This window comes from Lynx canadensis, chromosome X, assembly GCF_007474595.2.
Source record: "Lynx canadensis isolate LIC74 chromosome X, mLynCan4.pri.v2, whole genome shotgun sequence".
NCBI classification, from domain to species: domain Eukaryota; kingdom Metazoa; phylum Chordata; class Mammalia; order Carnivora; family Felidae; genus Lynx; species Lynx canadensis.
In genome coordinates, this window is record NC_044321.2 from 39,066,964 (window position 1) to 39,082,859 (window position 15,896).

Genomic DNA, 15,896 nt, shown 5'->3' on the forward strand with positions numbered 1-15,896 from the left:
CTTGCCTCTTTTACTGATGTCCAAATACTACTCATGAGAAATGGGGATTAGTTCACAAAGAAGTGGTAACGATATCAATAATAGCTACTGCTACTTACCATGTATTCGGTGCTGTTCGAAGTGGTCATTCTTTCACTGATCCTCAAAACAACAGAATGATTTATTGGAATTGTTATTATCTAATCTTAAAGGTAAGGAAACTGAGTCAGAAAGGTTTAGCAACTTGCCCAGGTTCATAAGCTTAGGAGCCTGGCTCTAGTGCTTTTAATAATGATTTAGGCTGCCCTCTGCAGAAGCTCTTACTAAATAAGCTAGGAGTTGACCAAACTCTGCTCTAAAACTAGACTTGACACAAAAATAATGACAGACACCTGAATACCACTAGAACGTTCTTTGCTGAACATTTCTGAGGTCTCATTTCTAAAGACCTATTTTTCTATAGAATTTATAGTATGCTAATTACTGTTTTTCTTTTCACATTTCAGGCCACCAAGAAAATAACAACTTCTGTTCAGTTAACATAAATATTGGTCCAGGTGACTGTGAATGGTTTGTTGTCCCAGAAGGTTACTGGGGTGTTTTGAATGACTTCTGTGAAAAGTAGGTTTCCAAACTAAATTTTCTTTAAACATAATTATTTAAAAACAGTAATTGTAAAGGACGACTTACTGGATATGCTAATGTATGTAACCGGCTTACCGTTCAGCAAAAAATTCATTTAAATTGATTTGATTCCAAACCTATTATTTTGTATTACTGAGAATACTTTAAGAAAGATGCTCTGAAAGCACTCCATGCAATAGTAACAGTCTTGAATTTAGAGGATAGGAAGGTTGAGTTGTTTATTAGGTTAATTAAACAATTGATGCGTAAATACAGGCTCATGTGGGAGGTCTGTATTTCAAGAGAAATTATTTTACTATAAGTGGTTTTAGAAGTAGAAGGAATTCTGTGATTGAGCACCTTTGTTATAGGTTATTAATAACTCAAGCTTGAACATCCTACTCTTTGCCCTATCACTATGATGTCAGTTCTTTTTAAAACTATATTGGCAACTTTTCCTATAGAAGAATTTTATAAAATGTAATCAACTGCATCAGATTTTGTTTTCTATAATTGAAGGAACTCACATAGTGGAAATATTCCTTTCCTTAAGCTCCTAGAAATAGCCTTCCTTTATTTATCTTGTGTTAAAGGGTACCTTGGAATTATTCTCATTGGTTTAAACTTGATTATTTGTCTAAATGGAAACTTACTCTCTCCTTTGTTTTTTTGTTTTTTTGTTTTTTTGTTTTTTTTTTGAAAGTACTCCACTGTGTAAGTACCTGATATTTTCAGTTAGTAATAACATTGAAAAATTATTATGGTTAAAAGCATAAATTATATATACATTTGGTGTTATTCTCCCCACCCCAAGAAGATAATGGGGGAACCACCCAAAACATTTACATTATGAGAGACTTTGAAAACTAATTACACACATACTCCACATACTAACTTGTAATTTTTTTATTTTGGGTTACAGGATCTTTGCCGTAAATGTCTTGATTTAGTAAGAAGTGTAAATATAGTTATCCAGAACCCCACATTAGTCCCAAATGTCCTTATATACGAGCAAAAGATAACTACCCTTCACTGTTTCTGCTATTTAACATACAGATTTCCTTTCTGATAAGAAATCCAAAGATGTGAAATTTTAAAGTTTCAGATGCTCTGATGAAATTACCTGATCTACTTTAATCTGTGCTTACTTTTATGGACCAGCAATCTGGTAGTAGCAGAGAAAGAGCAGTGCTGTGTAGGAAATAAACCTCCATCGCGCTCTAGAAAGATTTGTATTTCTTAAACTGTGAGATAGTGGTATATTATTACAGCTACAGTGCACTGATCCTTATTCATTATTTCTGAGTAGGGATTTACAATCTTTAGGATTTAGAATTTGGGTTTTTTTTTTCCCCCTTCTCTAAATGGGGAGGTAACCTGGGAACAAAGATAATTGGAAGAGACAGATCGTGTCTAAAAAGTGTGAACTTGGGGATAATGAAAATATCAAGGTATGATGGGCTAGGTAAATTTAAGCTGCAGAAACAGCACTTGCTACTTCAGCATTTCAGTGTAATTTTGTTTCACAGAAGGATTGTTGCTTTTGATACTGACTGATATTGACCATGTCTGTAGCTTGTGTTATGACGTTAAACAATATCTGTCTTGAAATAACCATTCACTTGAATATATGATAAAAAGGATGCTTTCTTGAGTAACTTTAATTTTTTGTTTTTTGGGGGCGTTTTTTTTGCTTGCTTTTGGATAGAACGTTTTCTCCAATTTTATGATGGCAACACATGGGTGAAGTGGGAACAGGATTTGTGTTTGTAATCATATTTTGCTTCATAGGCAAGTTTTTCTGGACTGTATATCTACTTAGCCTTATCACAGACAGTGATAAGTGTATATACACAGACAGCCAATCCATATCCCTTGCAGTTAGGCTACCATTGGCAGTCTGTTCTAGACTTTGAAGAGCAGCCTTGCATTTTTTTCAAGGAAAAAAATAAGGCAGACATTCCATCTACATCAGAGGTTGGTGAGATTTTTCCACAGAGAGCCAGATAATAAATATTTTAGGCTTTACAGGTTATATGGTCTCTGTCACAACTGTGTCACTGCAGTAAATAGACAATCACACATAATAATACGCCAGTGAATGGGCATGGCTGTGTTCTAATAAAATTTATATTTACAAAAATAGGCAGGCTGGATTTGGCCCACGGGCCCTGGTTTGCCAGCCCTTGATCTAGACAAAAAATTAAATTTAAACCAGTGAGAATAATTTCAAAGTGCACTTTATCCTTCGGCGCAGGACATAGAAATACAGTGAAGACTGTTTCTTAGATCTTAAGGAAAGGAACATTTCCATTCTGCAATTTTTTCCTTCCCCCAAATATAGCCAATTTAATTTTATAAAATTCTTCTGTAGGAAAAGTTTGCTATATAGTTTAAAAAATACTTCACATTGTATCTTGACAAGGTAGAAAAAGAAGCCAGATTTTTAAGTCAAAGCTCGCTGCTAGGGTCCGTAGAGTGTTTCCAAAGTGTATTGGTGGTGGTGGCAATGATGATGGTTATTTGTGCATGTGTGTGATTGTTCATTTTTTATGCCGTTGGTTTCAGCTGCCTAGTTTTAGGTAAGCAGTCTTCAGAATAGTAGAGGCTGACACCCTGTCCCCCTTTCCTACTTAGGATTCAAAACAGCAGTAGAGACCGTTCTGTTTTCCACCTTCCCTCCGAAATGGAAGTTCCTAATACTTACATGTACCTTCCCTTTACGTTTTAGAGATTTCTTGGTACTCCAGGAAGAAGGGTTCAGTCAGATAGCTTTTAGTGAAAGGAAAGGAAAGGAAAGGAAAGGAAAAAAGGAAAGGAAAGGTTCGTGTATGTGTTACTTAAAAGGAGTTTTGGATTTCATTTGGATCTTGGAAAAATCAGCTTGAGGTCGTAGTACTGATCGTTGGAGAAGTTGTCAGTACTTAACTGTAATTTCACTCACTTTTCATAGAGTAGTTCTTCTTCCACGGGCAATTATGTTTCAGTGCAATGCCAAAAGAGCATATTTTAATAACTTTTGACCTTGTTTTCCAGTCTTATTAAGTAGTTTATTAAAGTGTTTGATCCATTCGCATTATTTTTTTCTTATTTCAGAAATAATTTGAATTTCCTAATGGGTTCTTGGTGGCCTAACCTTGAAGATCTTTATGAAGCAAATGTTCCAGTGTATAGGTTTATTCAGCGACCTGGAGATTTGGTCTGGATAAATGCAGGCACTGTTCATTGGGTTCAGGCTATTGGCTGGTGCAACAACATTGCTTGGAATGTTGGTCCACTTACAGGTATTTTAAAGAATATGCTAAAAAAAACCACACAAAACAGTTTAATTTATAAAAGATTGTATCTGATAGGTTTATTTTTTTTTTTCTTGGAATATAACTCACTAGAAATTGGAGGAAAAGTTGTATCTCCTTGAGTAGAATTTTTATTTGTAGTACAAGAAATTGAATTCAAGTTAGTAGGTAGAAATCCAAGACCATAGATCTCAGCAAATAATAAATTTATGTCTTTATATACAAGGAAGATATACTTTTCATAATTTTTAGAGTGCTTGATTTTGTTTTATAAAGGAAACCCTTTATGGGAGAAGGCAAAGTAGAGTGGTTATTCATTCTTTGAAATGTTTCTTTTATGTGGTTATATCATATGAATAGCCCTATTATGTCAAAATCTGTTTGAATTATGCCTGCCTTCAGGCAGTAGATACTTCAGATTGAGAATATGGCCTTTGGAGCTAGAACGACCTGGATTAGGACCAGGACCTGGCTCTTGCAACTTTGGGCAAGTTATATAACCTCTCTGGGCCTCAATTTCTTCATCTGTATAATGGGAATAATAAAATTAATAAGGTGATGATAAAGATTAAATGAGATAATGTATAAAAATAGCTCAGCACAATGCCTGGCACATAGTTACAGTAAGCACTCTTTGTGTGTTCCCTACTATTGTTATGACCATAATTATCAAAGAAACATAAAAATTATTTTTGTAATGTTTTGAGGTTTTCAGAATTGGTATTGATGATATCATCTGAGGAGGTGATAATGGTAACTTCATATCTTTTGGTACTTTGGGTTGCTTTATAACTGTTTTTTTTTTCCTAGCCTGCCAGTATAAATTGGCAGTGGAACGGTACGAATGGAACAAATTGCAAAGTGTGAAGTCAATAGTACCCATGGTTCATCTTTCCTGGAATATGGCACGAAATATCAAGGTCTCAGATCCAAAGCTTTTTGAAATGATTAAGTAAGTGCTTTCTAAAACTGCTGTAGTCCCTCTCTTTTTGGGGAGTGTTAACTATTCAGTACTTCCCCCCCCCCCCATCGAATTCTGTTGACATCACAACAAAATGGTCCAGAAGTCTAGTAAAATGTAATATGAGAATCCACACAGTAAAAGTTTTCTTCCCTTCCAAATAGTCAGGACACTATGGTGCGAAGAGGAATGAAGGCACACGGAAGGTTCTAAACCTGTAGATTCACAGACCAGTGCTTCCCCACTACCCTGTGAACCACCTGGTTCCTAGGAGAACTTGAGTTTTAATATCGAAAGACTGCCCTTAGTATCACGGGGAGAGAATGGCATCACAAAATAATTTGCTGGTACAGAAAAATTAGCATTTAATATAGGGATTTAACTAAAACAGCAAGTTTTTAATTGTTTTAATGAAATCATCCATCTTTAATTGTCCCTTTTCTTAGCTGCTTTAAACACCTAATGCAAGTTGTTTGAATATGTATATCCTTAGTAAGCTTCTCATTTATTGTCAGTTTCTGTCCTAGCTATTTTGCAGATATTTTCAGAAGTATTATTTTCAAACAGTGCTATATAGCAGTGTCTCCCTAAACTGTATTTTCTACCACTGCTGACCCTACCCTGGAAAGGTGGGGGATTCTGGTCAAAGAAATACAGAAAAAGATGGATTAGATAAAGTTTTACAAGTCCTTTATTCTTTTATTAGTTTTTGTAAACTGTTGTAGAGACTGTAAGTGTAGGTGTGTTTTGTGAATGGGGAAGGAAGAGGGTTCTATAATGTATTGTATTTCCCAAACTTATTTGTTTGACCAGTATCTTTTAAGGGATTGATCTCAAAAACTCACTTTGGAATACACTGCTTTATACTCACTGATATAAAATAAGTTTTCGTCTTTGTTAAAGTAGTACTTACATTAAATATTTCTCCTGCAGCTATATTAATTTGGTCACCATATGTTGTTTTCAAAATACTGTCATTTAAAAGTAATCCTGCCTTAATAAAATGCTTTCAAACCTAAGTCCAAAATTTCATTCACACAGAAATAGTGTGGCCAAGGTAACACGCCTCTGGATTATCTTACGATACAGTCCTTTATCACTTGGAGTATTTTATTTAGCCCTGGGCAGAAGTAGTAGGAGAGACACGAGGTAATGAAACCCAAATCGTAGCAAGTGATGTACAAATCCTTTTAAAAAGTTGGATCTTGGGGACCGTACTCTATAAATGTAATTGGTGGTGGGGTGTGAGGACTTGTCTGTCCTTTTATCTCATTATATCTGACAGGAATCAAGGAAAGATCATTGTCATATCCTGTTCTTCCTACCTGGCCCACGTTAATTTAAACATCTCTCACTTCTGTCATGTCCGTCCCTCCGCCCCCATCATCCTTGTCATCCTTCTAAACTCCTTCCAGTTTATCATTATCCCTCTTAACATTGGAAATGTTGAGTATCCACCCTTGTATCATCTTTGTTTTAAAATTGTGTTGTGTTGAAATTGGATACACACCAATTTGGCTGGTTTCCAACTCAAAATTACCCGCGATACTGTTTTTCCTCCTACCTACCTTATTTTTTTTAACCTGAGTGCACTTACATACTCATTTGACTCTCGTTTTACTCTGCGCTACAAAATGTTCAATCATTTGAATCTTGATTGTGTCCCTCGTTATATTAAGAATTCTGCTCCCAGCTTGAGTTGTCATGAGATGTGATTAGCAAGCTCCTTTTGTCATTACACTGATTGTAAATGTTCACCATAAATTCAGACCCCTAAATTTTGCTTCAGAAACGTCCCTCTTTAAACCATAGTCGTTCAGCTGTTGCTACAAATGTACTTTTCCCCAGCCAGCATTGTTCGCTTTCTTTCATTTGTACTTTGTTTAATGAATATTTGCTGACTATGTTACAAGGCTCTGGGCTAGGCACAGAGGGTATGTGTGTTTGTCTAACTGTATCAGGTGTAGGTCTTGTCTTGGAGGAAAAATGCATATAAATAAGAACGAAATACGACAACAGGTCCACTGGATTCTTCTCCAGCTCCACGGACTCAGAAAAGTCAGTGTACTCTGGGAAGCAGATAATTTGTCTGAAGGGTAAAGATTTGGAGGCAGGGAGAGGACAGAGGACGGAGGAGGAACACCTAAAGCCAGTTTAAGACCCAACTCTTGCGCCAGCAGAAAGATGCTTCGGTTCATCTACAAAGGAGTACCTACTACATCTCCTTCAGTCCAGCATAGTCACATTTTCCTCCCATGAGGGAATAAATCCCTTTTCTTCACTTGAGCACCAGGCAAAATAGTTGGCTTATGTGGAGGGCCTTACTGTACTATTAGGATCATACTCGGCATGGAAAACTGCTTGGTCTGTGAGAGGCTCAGAGGAAGTCCTGCTGCCCAGAGGGCCAGCTCATCTTTTCTTCCCCCTGCTCTCATTCTGTCCCCAACACCTACCTCTTTGGCTCCTCCCTCCCCCGACTTCTTCCGGCCTGGATATTTGCATGATCTTAAACGGATATAGGGCACAACTCTGCTACGTACGTGTTAACAACAGTTGGCGTACATTCGAGCTTGAGGACAAGTGTGTGGCGAATAGTAGAATAAGCTACAGTTGTAAAAGTTCTTGGTGGATTGTGTATTGTGTGCCAATCGCTAAGTCTATTCTGTTAGCTTTTGGTGGGTTTTTAACTACTAGGATCTAATTTGGGTTTCCTACAGATCTTTCTAGCAGTGAAGTAAATAGAGGAAGTTTTTGCATGGTAAGAGAGGAATGAATCACAGGTAGTTTGGGTTTTCAAGTCTGGATCCTAGATGGTTTTAGTAATAATGCCAGCTAATAAGTGAAGTTTGGTACTTCAGTGAGCACTAAGAAGAGTGCTTCCCAGACTGTATCTCAGTTATACCTCTCAGCATCCCACGGTCACCCAGTTGGTTAGAGCCAAGATTTAAGCCCATAGCTGTCTTGCGTAAAAGCCACTTGTATGTATCTGTGGCACAGGACTTCATTTGGGGGCGGTGGCAAGTTTGAGGAGCCGGTAAAATAGTTGCATAGAGCTGTTTAGCGGAAGCTGTAGGAAATGCAGAACTCCAGAGAGCGAACTTAAAGCTGGCAGACTAGGGAGTCTTCTATCTAGCCGTTTGGTTTTGCCTTGAGAGAAAGAAAAGGGGAGGAGCTGGGGACAGAGCTTAGAGGAATACTTTCATTTAAGAAAAGCGGATAGATGAACGAACTAAAGGCCAGAGGAGAGCATGGGGAATATATTGTTACAGAAATAGAGGGGGTCTTTTTCCACAGGCTCATCGTTGCTGTAAAACTGTACCCACATCATTGCTTTGGTCCTCAAGCCTGGTATCGGTTTGTCCTGGCCTGTGAGCTGTACCAGTTCTTAAGGAATGGTTCTCTCTTGGCATTCCTTTCCTCTGCCTGGAGTCGTTTTCTTCATCTCCTGTTTACTCCACCATCCATAGCACTTGGCCTTTTCTACCTTTGATATGCCCCAGTCACTTCTCTTGCTGCGCTCCCCAGTGACCAACTGATCCGAGCATGCAGAGGCACACACACGAGCTCATTCTTTCTTTAAAATCCCCTTTTGGGGCGCCTGGGTGGCGCAGTCGGTTAAGCGTCCGACTTCAGCCAGGTCACGATCTCGCGGTCCGTGAGTTCGAGCCCCGCGAGTTCGAGCCCCGCGTCGGGCTCTGGGCTGATGGCTCAGAGCCTGGAGCCTGCTTCCGATTCTGTGTCTCCCTCTCTCTCTGCCCCTCCCCCGTTCATGCTCTGTCTCTCTCTGTCCCAAAAATAAATAAACGTTGAAAAAAAAAAAAAAATTAAAAAAAAATAAAAATAAAAAAAAAATAAAATAAAATCCCCTTTTGTACCTCAGATCCGACCCCCACTTAACTTTGTCAGCTCTTGTTCCCACCGATGCCGTCCGATGAGTGCTTGAATTTTCCATTTTATTTTTACTACTCTCTCTCATATTTTGAAGCCTCTAATCTGAACCGCAATGTTTACACCTCCCCCCTTTCTTCTCCTTGTTTGAATTCTCTTTTGGTAAACGATCCATTCTGTACACATTGAACGTGTGACTTGTAGGCTGTTTTAAAAGAAAAAAAGTATCTGCTCCATGTAAGAAGTGGATTGGAGCTTAACTTCCTCCCTGAATTACTGTTTTTAGTTCTTAAATACTGTGAATCGACACTGTGACTTTTCTGTTTTAGGTCTTCATAGCTAAGTTGTAATCAAAAAGAATGTAAGCAAAATTTACCTTGTGCCTTCACATCTCCTCACCCGTTGAGCTCTACCCAGTTCTTTTCGTGCCTTCATATTTGTTTGATATTTGTCGTGAACTGAGTTGGTGCTGTGGTATCGTGCTCGGGGAGAAAGGGATTTGATGACTTCTCAGGCCGCTTATAATAAATGGGGAAATAGTCAATACGTTCAAATACGTGATCTTTGCTTGTGAAGATACTGCTTAAAAAAATGAGGGAGCACAGAGCAAGGCACTTCTGAGAGAGGGGTACATTTAGGAAGGGCCCCACAGAAGTAGCAGGACTGCAGCTCCATGGTCCTTTATCCTAAACCCCTTCGGCCAAATGTAGCTCAGTATTCAGAATTCCTTGGGTTTAGAACAGTCATACAAGGCGCATGTGATCTATTTTGTCCTTCGAGTAGGGTCTGTGACGTTATCCTGAAACCAAACACATAAGTATTTCTGCTGTAAATCTTACGGTCACTCTGATGAGCTAGGTGAAAACTATTTTATAGCCTCAGGTCAAGTTTTGAGAGCAAATGAGTTTACGTAAAATTTATGAAAAATTGGCAGTAGTATAAGAGGTTGAAAGTGTGTTTGCACCAAGGGATTTAATAGTGGGAGAATGGTGCTATCTCCTGTTGTCACCTGCTAATACCTCGATATCATTTTGAGAATGAATTACCTGTAGTTGCTTAAACAAGTCAGCGTTATTCTTGGTGGTTTTTTTTTTTTCTTTGCACTTTCCAAGTTCCAGTTGGGTCCTTTAGAGTCCTCTAATTCCATAAAGTACTTTATCTGAGTAAGTCATGTAGCAATCTCTTTCAATTTCTACATCCTAGCTGTTTAACTAAAATACTCTAATCTTCATACTCTGCTTCACATTCTCCCAAATACCTCCTACGTTGTTGGCATGGTCAAAAGACTGTTCATTATCTTGATTACTTCTTTCATTTCACAATGCAGTGAACTTGACTCGTAAAGTTAACAGCCTAACTCCTTAGAAAAATGGCAGTGGAGGCTCAGTATGTAACTCTCTCTTTTGATTTCCTTCAACTGTTTAAATGAACATAAACTTCTTTCCACATACCCCATACATCATAAGCAAACTTAGTTTCTCCTTCTTGAGACCAAACTTTTAAATGTCTTTTCGGGTCTGAGCCCTACTTCTTCATTCACATCAGCTGAAGAGTATGGATTTAAACTTTTGTTGCGAAAAATTTCAGGTAGATTTCACGTTGGCAACGGCTGCTAAAATCTTTTCAATGATGATCATATTTGCATATCAGATCAGTTGGCGGCAAGATGAAGCATAAAATGGAGCACAGAAGATTTAGAGGAATAAATGAGAATAGTCGCTGCAGTTCAGACAAGAGGAGAGACCAAGGTTTGAGGGTAAAATAGATGACACTCGGTGATGGACTGGGTGTGGAGGCGGGTGCTCCCGGGGCGTTGCCTTGGGCCGGGCAGCGGGACTTTCGTGCAGTTGATGAAGCTAGGGGTCAAGGAAGAAGAGAGGAACCTAGTTAGGTGTGGGTTGGGATTACCAGCTTGGTGGGCTTTAGACATGCAGAACGTCAGTTCCTCGCATGATGTTTTAGTGGGAGTCTCTGTCAGGTCACCAGATGGCTAGAGGGCTCTACTGCTTAGAGAAGGAGTCTGAGGTACACATTTATGGCTTTCAGCCAGCTGACGGGGACTCCCTCCTAAGGGGTACAAGTTAAATTTTCTGAACCATTAGCTATTTTTAAAGTAGAACAGTGCCCACACAAAGAAATGAGAAAGACTGTAAACCTGAGGCCGCTTACCGATCGTTTCCTTTAATTCATGGAACTGTGACGAGCTTTCCAGTGTGGTATCTTGTTCTTCCGTAAAATACATCATATTTGCTTATAACGCATTGCTGCGCACCCCCGCTCCCGAACTGGTTTCTGCTTTTTCCTCCAACTTTTTATTTTGTAATTTTTAAAATCTGCCAAACAAGTTGAAAGAAGAGTACAGTGAATACCTGATCTAACCTCATCTGGAGTCATCAGATAAGTTTTTGCTACATTCACTTAGCAGTCTCTGTATACACACACATGGCACAGAGTTTTTTGGCTGAGCCATACGAAAAAGTAATTTGCAGACGTTATGATATGACCCCAAATGCTTCCATCTGCATCTTTTAAGAATAAGGATATTCTCGTGTAACCACAGTACTGTTCAACGTATTAAAGATGTGAAATTCAATAGTAATTAGCTAATAGTCTACATTCGATATTCTCCCAACTACCCAAAAATGTCTTTTTGTAGCTCTTAAATCTCCCCACCCCACCAGCCCCTATGCTGACACTGAATTCAGTATGCAGACATTGTGTCTTCGGTCTCTTTTAAATCTACAAGTCTTTTTATGTGATTTTTTTTTTTTTTTTTTTTTTTTTTTGAAGAGGGCAGACTTTTGTGTTACACAGTTCCATGTTGTGAATTTGCTTTCTCATAATTTTATTTGGGTTGTACATTTTTGAGAACTATTGACAGCATTTACTTTTAGTAAACCCCTTTCCCACTCCAGTGTAAAACTATGTCATAGGTGTTCTCCTTGGTGGGTCTTGCATGAATGAGGTTTTACTAAATAGATACTTTAACACCTAAAATCGAAGGTGGGGAGATTATTGCTGCTGTTTATCCATCTTCATCAGAATATACAGTTTTTACCCTTTGGTTTTAATTTTAAAACGGGTTGACTGGGAGCTAAGAGAAACGTTCTTTGAAAATTCATAATTCCCATTTTTCAGATATTTGAGATACATTGCCGTGGCCTGCATTTTCCCCCTGCATAGTGCTAAGGCTCTTTTTAACGTCACTTTCATAAGGCTCGTATATTCATTATGTTTTAGCATTGAAGTATTCCTTTTAACAGGACCCTTGAAAAGGAATCAAATGATAGTGTAGCAAGTGAGCTCTGGAGCCGGTACTGATGAGATTTCCCTGTAGATGAACAGGCTTTCAGAGTAGTAGATTCTCTCAGATGCAGTTGAATGGTTTAATCTCAGTAGAGAAGGCCAATTCCAACAAATACAGCTTAAATTGCTGCAATCATGTTAGGCTGTTAGCAGGTTAATGTAATGATAGCATGTTTCTGACACATTGGAAACTCTGGTTTCGCCACCTCCTACTAGTTAGTTCCCCTGAAACCGCTGTGATGATAAGTAGTTTAGTACATTTTCAGATGTCAAAAACAGAATGCCAGATACCCCGTTTTCCTCTGAAAAGTTCAATATTAGGAAGTCTTAGATTTGGGAGGAGCATTATCAGGCAGTGTGCAAAGGAGTAGAAGGCTAATTTTCCCAATATACAGTCTCTTGTCAACCTCCCCGTAATCTGCTAGGTGATTATACCTTCTAAAAATGCGAATAACTTATAAGCCAATACTTGAAAATAAATTTTCTAAAATTTCAATAGTACCAAGTCCATTAAAAACCACCCCCACAAACTTAAGTTCTTGCCATATCATTCTGTCATTCTTTTGACCACTTACAAAGCACTGTTTTTATATTTCTGTTTTCAAACGTACCATTTTATATGCACAATATTAATGCTTTATGTGCTTTCTCTGAGCCTTTTGTGTATATGTGATCATTATATGTTCGTTATTTGCCTTTCCTGTGTAATTTTCCAAAGTCTTAGATTCTGTGCTATTTAATACCTCAGGGAAATATTCCAGGCAGGGCAGCTCTGTGTAGTTGTTTGGAGTCCAACCTGCCTTCAAATCTCAGCTTCTCCATTTATTGGCGGTGGGGGGAATGGGCAAATTACCAAACCCTACTGGTCTTTGTTTCCTTTTCTGAACAATGGGAATAAGAATTTTGTCTTTCTAATATAACGTCCACAAGTATTATGTGGGTCTTAGCACAGAGTAAGCGCCCAGCAAATGGTAGCTGTAGTTACAGTTATTAATATCAGTGATAGAAACCCCCATCACCTTCCGGTTTTCAGGTAATATTCATGGACCCAGTGCGTGGTTCTCAAATGTGGGTAGTTTTGCCTCCCCCTGCCCCCTTCCTCAGGGAACATGAGGGCAATGCCCTGATTCGAATGGGACGGGTACTACGGGTATTTTGTGGGTAGAAGCTAGGGATACTGCTAAACATCCTACAGTGCACAGGACAGCCCCTCACAGCAAAGAATTATCCAGCCCAAAATGACAGTGATGCCCAGATTGAGAAATCCTGACCTAATGGGATCTCGACCAAATACTTGTAAATAATCTGTTTTGTGTTCTTTTTGGTATAATTATTGCACTTTCGGTTGGCACCCATTGCACCATTTTTTCAAATTAAATAACTTCGGTTTATTCATGATACAATCATTTCAACACGGTTTAAGAATTTGACGTGTCAAATTTAAATATCACTAACTGCCAGGCACTAATGTAAGCACTTTATCTAACATATGTAATTGTCACAATAGCACTGTAAGTTAGGTGTCATCTTTTTGCAGGAAGGAAACTGACGCATGGAGGATAAGAAGTATGTGTGGAGCTGGGATTTGAACCCAGGCAGTCTAGCTCTAGAATGTTCTCTTATCTGCTCTGCAGTTTTCTGTCTATGGTCTTACGGTAAACATGTAATTTGTGAAGTTGGTATCATACCAAGGCCTGTTGAAAAATAATGCTACAAGTTTTAGACATCGTTTCCCATCTCACCGCTTAAGAAGTAAGAGGGTTGCACTGGTTCTTACTTGCCTGATCATAAAAATCATCTGAGAGTCTTACTAACTAGGTCTCTAGTCTCTGTTCTTAACAAGTAAATTCAGAGCTGTATGGGAAGAACCCTGGGAATCTCTTTCACAGTGGCCTAGATGAATCCTCTGATCAGGCAAGTCCCTAACATCCTAGACTAGATGAGATCGCTTAAAACTAACAGTATTTTTGTTTCCCCCTTTCGTTTGCACATATTATGGATTATTACCCTATCTACGTGATAGAAACTTCATCACAAGCACAGAGGTTTTGAGTACACATTACAGCAAACTGTTCAGTATTAGCTCCCTTTTCCCTTTGATTCCCATTTTTTAAATGGATAAATGAGGTGTAGTCCAACTCTTTGGTAATCGCCAGTTGGCCTGATAATTGGATAAGAGGGGCTAGCCATGAAGACCAGTCCATTGTGCCTGTAGATCCTGGTGTCCTTGTCCTGGGGCTGGGTCTTCTAAAGCACCATTGTGTAAAACATTACAGTTGCTTTGTGAGAACACTGAATAAACAAAATCCAAAAACTCTAAAACTCTGCATCCTCATAGTTAACATTTGCTTTCATGCTTGATTTTCCATCCAAGAGTTTAAAATTCTTAAGATACCCATTTTATCATTGACTGAGACCTTGATTTTCCGCCATGTGGTTGGTTCAAATGAAACTGTTCGATGTCTTCCTGACATTCAGACACTCACTGTTGTCCTAGAGGAATGTTCCCCTGGAGTGACAGGTGGCAGGTATGTTTCAAAGGCTCACATGTTGGCTCAGTTTGCCTGCGTGGCTCTTTTCAGGAAGATTGGTCAAGGCGAGGCACCTCTTGGTGTACTTTAATTTTGTACACCACCTACTTCTTAGTGGCTAAGATTGTTACCGTAAAGATTTAGAAAGTGTCACGCCAAGTTAACCCATCCATGTTTCATCTGATATTTGGGAACTTACTTTGGAAACTTGGTCAGGTTGCCCCCAGAATGTGTGAGTAGTTCCCAGTGTCGTCTTAACTTCAACGTTACGTAACGTCACTATGGCTTTATTCCTTTATTTTCCTGTCCCCAGAAATCCCATCCCAAGATTAAAATCTTGTAAGAACAGTTATTTGTTCCCTAAATAATCCCCATACTAGCTTTGTTCATGGCATTCCCTCTGCCTAGAAGATCCTTTCCTCCCACCTCTCCTTGCTCACATTTAAATTGACAACTTCTTTATGGAAACTGCTGTGATTTCCCATCCCCCCTCAACTGAAGATGAGCTTCTTCCTTCTAGCATTCGTGGCATACTTTTGTCTATTTATCTTTTGCCCAGTGTGTTGATTATGATTATATTGTACGTTATCATTTGTCCTTACATTTGTCTTGAGTTTTCTTATTCTGGTATTTCAAGTATATTTGTATTTCTAGGCCCTTTGTAACATGGTTCTCTAAAAGTTCATCCCTCTTGTGGGTCCATCTTTGTAGATGGCTTTTTGGGGTGGATTAGATTCTACTGTGTAACCTCAAATACAACAAGCCCTCACTCAGCCTCTTCCTTGTGGTTTTCTTCCAGGCTAGAGCTGTCTTTAATATCCCCTGCCTTTTTGTGTAGTCTTTCATCCAGACAGCTAAAAACAGGGCTTGGGTCCTGACACCAGACTGATCTTAAAAGTCAAAGAATTCCCTGCTTCTCTAGCTCCTGAAATCATTTCTGACCCTGGTCCTAAAATGCATCTGTTAAAAACAGCATCTTCTGTCTTCTACATTTTTACACTTTTTGCTAGTGATGTATTTCGCTTTTAACAAGTTGCATTCTTCATTGCTGTAAGATAAATTTATTAAAACTCATCAAAAGGGAAGTGAAGAGGAAACGACAACAGTGATTTTGTTTGATTCTTACTTTTTAGCTCTTCGATACACTCAAATGTTGTCTTCATATGAAATCAGAGTCTGTGATTAACCAAAGCAGAACAGGTGACTGTTAAGTCTTGAATATTAGATCTTTCTAGGAATCCTTTCCCCAAATGTTTTTATTTTCTATGGATTTTTCCCTACCCTTCAGTTGAATCACATCCTTTCTCTAGG

The 15,896-nt window shown here is 38.7% G+C and overlaps 1 protein-coding gene across 11 annotated transcripts in view; it reads left to right on the forward strand.

The window, feature by feature from the left end:
• Positions 1-15,896, forward strand: part of KDM6A (lysine demethylase 6A) — a 210,330-nt gene that overhangs the window by 186,608 nt on the left and 7,826 nt on the right. For 10 of the 11 annotated variants that reach the window (XR_003966785.1, XM_030306230.1, XM_030306226.1 and 7 more), the window contains 3 exons: positions 486-600; positions 3,700-3,887; positions 4,710-4,851. The exons of the other annotated variant lie outside the window; for it this stretch is intronic. Coding sequence is in view for 9 of the 10 variants with exons in the window: in XM_030306230.1 (XP_030162090.1) it covers positions 486-600; positions 3,700-3,887; positions 4,710-4,851 (445 nt within the window). In the remaining variant the exon portion in view is untranslated. The remainder of the gene's footprint in view (positions 1-485; positions 601-3,699; positions 3,888-4,709; positions 4,852-15,896) is intronic. 11 annotated transcript variants of the gene reach the window in all.